The sequence below is a fragment of the Adiantum capillus-veneris genome, chromosome 2, assembly GCF_014529385.1.
Source record: "Adiantum capillus-veneris isolate H3 chromosome 2, ASM1452938v2, whole genome shotgun sequence".
Lineage (NCBI taxonomy): Eukaryota > Viridiplantae > Streptophyta > Polypodiopsida > Polypodiales > Pteridaceae > Adiantum > Adiantum capillus-veneris.
Window position 1 is genome coordinate 11,240,398 of NC_140932.1, and position 5,338 is coordinate 11,245,735.

General features: G+C 44.2%; 1 protein-coding gene across 1 annotated transcript; it reads right to left on the bottom strand.

The window, feature by feature from the left end:
* Window positions 1-870: 870 nt before the first annotated feature.
* LOC147462370 (uncharacterized) lies at window positions 871-1,886 on the bottom strand. Its single transcript, XM_086526053.1, has one exon. The coding sequence runs from the start codon at window positions 1,702-1,704 to the stop codon at window positions 1,354-1,356; it is 351 nt and encodes a 116-aa protein (XP_086382179.1). The 5' UTR covers window positions 1,705-1,886; the 3' UTR covers window positions 871-1,353.
* Window positions 1,887-5,338: the final 3,452 nt, after the last annotated feature.

The following is a 5,338-nucleotide window of genomic DNA, read 5'->3' on the forward strand; positions in this document are numbered from 1 at the left end:
GCCAACTTTCTGGAGGAAGTAAGCCATGCAAGATAGAGAGCTAACATACCCGATGAGGTGTGGGGGAGAGTTGATTTTCTATTGACATCTAGATGCTTGCTCAAAAGAGGGCATAACCCCCCATGTGAATTGTAGTTAATGGACTTGTTGACTAATTGAACTTGATTACATGGGATATTTGAGTCCGCCCTCATTCTCTCTCCGATTGCATGGGATATTTGAATATGCCCTCATTCTCTCTCCAAAATTCGGGCCTCACATAATATGCCTTTTCCACACTGTTGAAATAGAATAGAGTAAACTAGTTCAATGATTATTGTGCAGATGAATGAAAACCTACGTGCGTGCATGCACACACACACACACACACACACACACACACACACACACACACACACACACACACACACACACACACACACACACACACACACACACACACACAAGTGATGCCCTAATCTATAGAGGTTCATCTGATTTATTATGGTTGATCTCATGCAGTTTCATCACCATGGTTCAATAGGATGCATCACTATAGGCTCACTAGTAGATCCTAAGGTACCAGATTTAATGTATTTCATCACTATCATCTGCATAGCAAAAGTAGGTGACTTAGAGGTTTCTTCAACCATATTCAATTTTGCTTCACCTTTGACTTTCACCTGTTTGTCTTGGATCTAATCCTTGCTTCTATACTCATCGGCTTTGTTTCGTTGTAGTACCTGAATGTAGGACAATCCTTTGATAGGTGATTGGTCTTGCTACAATGAGTGCACTTCCTTTTTGAATTGATGAGTGCACAAGTTTATCAACTCCTTGGTTGTCTTTTGAAAATTGATTCTCTTCCTCCTAGAGAGAACTGACCACAACTTCGAACATTGGAATAGGTTCCTTCTCTTTAGCACAATTACAAATTGGTTATATTCTTCAAGCAAAGCTTCAAGAAGCACAACAATTTAAAACTTCAACATAAATGGGTACATGAATGAAGACCAATTGTGTACATAGACTCTTCAATTACTTGTTGATGAAACTTGAAAGCAAGAGAGCCCCTCTGTACTCATAGATTTAGTTCAATAATCAAGTTTCTCTCCGTTTTTGTTTGTTTGTTATGTGCACTTATGTTATGCAAATTCCTTGATAGGCCAATGTGTGGTATAGGAGCCTAATGGGGGATAGTGAGGTGACAATTGCCCAAAAGACATGTTGCAGAATAGAGTCTAGACATGAGATCTGGCTTCATCATATGAACTGAATCTAGCTTGTACAAGAGATCAGCTGATACAAACCAACTATATAAATATGTGTGTCTCAGAGTATATCATCCTATATTGACACAGGGTTTTACTCCCATCAGCTGCTCTGCTCTTCCTCTGAAACAGGATCATCCAAACTAGACAGCTTTCTTTGCTTCTTCGACACAGGCGACGTTGGCACATCCATATCCCACTTGAGCAGACCGTCTCCTGCCGACGACAGTGTCGACGCTGGCCGCCTCAGTGCAGGGGGCGCGCCATTGCGGTGATAAGGCCCTGAAAGTCTGATCCTGTGAGCGGTACCAATTGCATCAATGGTATCCAACTTCACGCAAGCACAGCGGTCCAAGCTGGTGAAGAAAGCTCTGTAGATGCCATAGCCCACCCACCCTGCCACTCTGTCGAGTTTGCAAAGATATCTCGTTGGGGAGCGTGGCTTCTGCATCATTGTGTGTGTGTGTGTGTTTGGGTGGGGGGGGGCGCAGAGAGGTTTCGCTAATCAAAACGTCGAAACAGAAAGGGGCTCTCTGAAAGTTTACAGCTTGCCATACCTTGTGACACTGTGTGTGTGTGTGTGTGTGTGAGAGAGAGAGAGAGAGAGAGAGAGAGAGAGAGAGAGAGAGCACCTAAACCGGCACTTATGAAGCACCCACCGCCAACTTCCAACTGTGTGTGAGAGGGAGAGAGAGTGCCACAGCGCACGCTTGGCTGCCTCTTTCGAAAGGGCCACTGGATTCTCTCTGTCCTTGTCGTGGGCTCCACCCTTCGATTCTCCGCTGCTCTCTCTCCCCCCTCCCCAGTCCCTCCCTTCCCCTTCGCATTTCTCGCTTTAGAAAACGGATAGCCTAGATCATGGTCTTCTCACCAACATCATGGGCTTTCAAATTTCAGCGCCAATGTTCATGACCTTCAACAATATTTGAATATTGCCTGATTTAGAGTCTAAACTCTCTTCATTTTTTTGCCTATAAAAAAATGTCCCAAAAGAGCGCAACGGGGACGAAGTTGATCATCACCATTCAATTCAGTTGTAAACTATCTCTCAAATGTGTTCGCATTGCAAGGCCCCAGACAGGAAATCTTGATGAAACCAAGCGTCCTCCAAACATTCACTACGAAATTCTTAGAGTAGTCTAGAAAATGAAACTTAAACTACAAGAGGGCACTATGTGCTAAAAAGCTTTTCAAGATATCAAATTGAAGTGGTAAATTGCTCAAAAATGGGTCAAAAGATGGACACTTCGGTAAAGGTTTGAAGAAGAAGCTATTCTATCTCTCGTGGCATGTGTAAATGAGGCCTTTGAGAAGGAACTCTGATGTAAATTGTGTGTGTGAGAGCTTGCAAATTCATGCGCGCCCCTCTGCTTGCGTGGCCTATGCCCCTTCGCGGGCCTGTAGAAGTTCTTTCCCTCGTTGTCATGGATGGGCAGTCTTGCGAGTGTGTGTGTGGGTTTGTGGGGTGTGTGTGTGTGTGTGTGATGGGGTCTATGATGTGTGGTGGTAATCAGGCGTGTGGTAAATCCTTCTACCGCTCGTTTGTCGCATGACTCCTCCTTGCACAACTTCTACCTTGTGCAGGCCCTTCATAGTGCGTCGGTGGTTGAAAATTGCTTTCGCGTGCACACGGTCACTCTGTTGGCTTGTGTAAGAGAGAGAGAGGTGTGTGTGTGTGTTTGCAGCAGGAGGTTCTCTTAGTTAGTGTGTACAACAAAGTTTTTCTTTGTACAAGAGAAACTGGGTTCTTTGTCGATTCTAGGTCTCTTAAATTAAATATTAAGAGAGAGAGAGAGAGAGAGAGAGAGAGAGAGAGAGAGAGAGAGAGAGAGAGAGAGAGAGAGAGAGAGAGTGGTTTTTGGAGCGGATGGATTTGGGCGATTAGTGTATCTACAAGCGTCGGAAAGATTCAGAGAATCCGGCCATGGATGCTTTATCTCTTATCAAAGATTGTCTTCACGAGGATTTCAAGGATGCATGCCGAGCATGGGAAGCACCTGGTCTTGTTATGGAAGTGCGTATTCTCGTCCAGGAGCTCATGGATCCTATTGCTCAACATGTCCTTAATGTTTCTTCCCGGGAAAAATGCCTACTACTCAAGATGTAGGCCTGTGGGTTGATTCTCTGGTCAAGAGGCAAGCAGTCCGAGGAGTTTACTTTGGGGCGAGAGGGTTTTATGAAGTGCTACTTCCAGGAATGGATGCTCGAGAGGCATTGCTTGAAATGTCTCCTCTCTTTTTCAATACGCAAATGACTCATGTTTTTCCCTAGGCTCTCACCAAAGACTATCAGAGTCTTATTCGTCATAAGTGTCCGGTTTGGGTTGAGGTGATGGATTTTCCCCGCACTTAGCATCGTTTTCTTCCCTTGTGCCTACCTCAGCTGGATAAGGTCATTTCTCCTCCTAAGTGTTAGGTTGCAGCAGCTGAGGAGCAGTGGCTTGGAGGGAGCTTGAGAAACGAGAGCGAGAGGAGGGAGAGAGAAATTCGACACAACAATCACAAAACAACGCTATTGTTATGTATTAATTTTTGTAAATCTTACATATATAGGTAGCCATGCAAAAAGTGCTCCACTTCTAATTGGGCGTGCGAGCATGCTTTATAAGGGGAGTTTCCCACGGGCATACCGACAAGGGCTTGAACCCAACAATCCCCCCTCAAGCCCGAAATAGACAGACCACTCTCATGATACCTCGAGTTTTTGGTGTACTCGTCAACTGTGAGTTTTAGGTTCTCTCACAACCAAGGATTTCTGGTGTATCCATAACCTGGTGCTATGATAGTAAACCCCCCCTTGAATAGATAGGGTGTAAGTCAAAAAATTAGCTACCAATGAGTGGAGTTTTTGGTTCACTGCCAAACCTTGGGTTTAAGGTGTACCTAGTAACCTCACGAGAAGTGAGACAAAAATGGGCTGAGAACAAATATTTTTGGGAGGTCTTACCACTTATGTGTGACAGTGTCTAACCCGTACAAGTTTTTATCATGGCAATAACTGATAATTGATAATCTACAACAAGACTTGACAGAAAAATAGGCCTTTGAAAAGATGATGAAGTCGACAGTAGATAAAATGGCCAAAACAAGTATAAAACTGTTGGAGCTTTGCAATTGTTTATGTACCACGATTGCCAGTTGCCATTCCATTTAGCCACTCCATTCAATTCTGTGGAGATAATGCTCTGATGGGGCATATTTGATAAGGACTGAAGCTGGTTCTTACTTTTTACATGCATCGAACGGCTTTGAGGTATTATCAAACGAGCTTTGACACTCTTTGTGGAGGAGATCTTTAACTTTGAGTCTCAATGTCTTTGCCTCGACCTTGTGGATTAAAAGTAAAAGTGAGGTGATCGATTCATCAACCCACTTATTTGTATGGAGAAGATGACCTATCAGCATGGATGCTAGTGCAAATATCTTTTTGGCTCTTGGCCCTTTCACCATGCTTTCTCGGGCAATCGACCTCGTAATCTCTACCTTTCGACCATCAATGAGGTGTGTGTCTTTCATCACTTTATCGATCGCTGATGGATCTGCGTAGGTAACAAACCCAAAACCTCGGGGTTGTCCGGTCGAGCGGTTCCACATCACCATAGAGTCAATTATCTCCCCATACTTCTTAAATTGTTTGGTAAGCTTCTCTGTTGACGTTTCCCATGAGAGCCCTCCGATGAAAATTTTCCCTGCACTGGTCTTGTTGAAAAACGTGTTGAATGCATCATCAGCTATTCCAACACTTCTTGTCATTGTGCATGAGACTGCAAGGCAACTTCCATGTTTGAGGCGAAAGACTTCCTAGCAAACATTACTGACTTGGATGCCGGCCTGATCTCTCTCGTGGTGAAGACCTCAGAACCATGCAAGCTTAAACACACAAATGGTACCCTTCGTTCGCAAAGAGCTAGAGGGCGTAAATCAAAGGGAGATGAGCCAAGTCAAGACGTGAAAGAGATCGGTCTCTACGTATTTGCGCTGCATGTGAGGATGATGAGCGAGTTTAATACCAACTATTGATGGTGATGATACACGCTTGCTCTCTTGTTGGACCTGAGCATGAACCCATGCTTTGATACCAGGTGTTAG

What these genes read in the sequence shown, in the direction of transcription:
- LOC147462370 (XM_086526053.1), bottom strand. Translation starts at nt 1,704, where the DNA reads ATGATGCAGAAGCCACGCTCCCCAACGAGATATCTTTGCAAACTCGAC.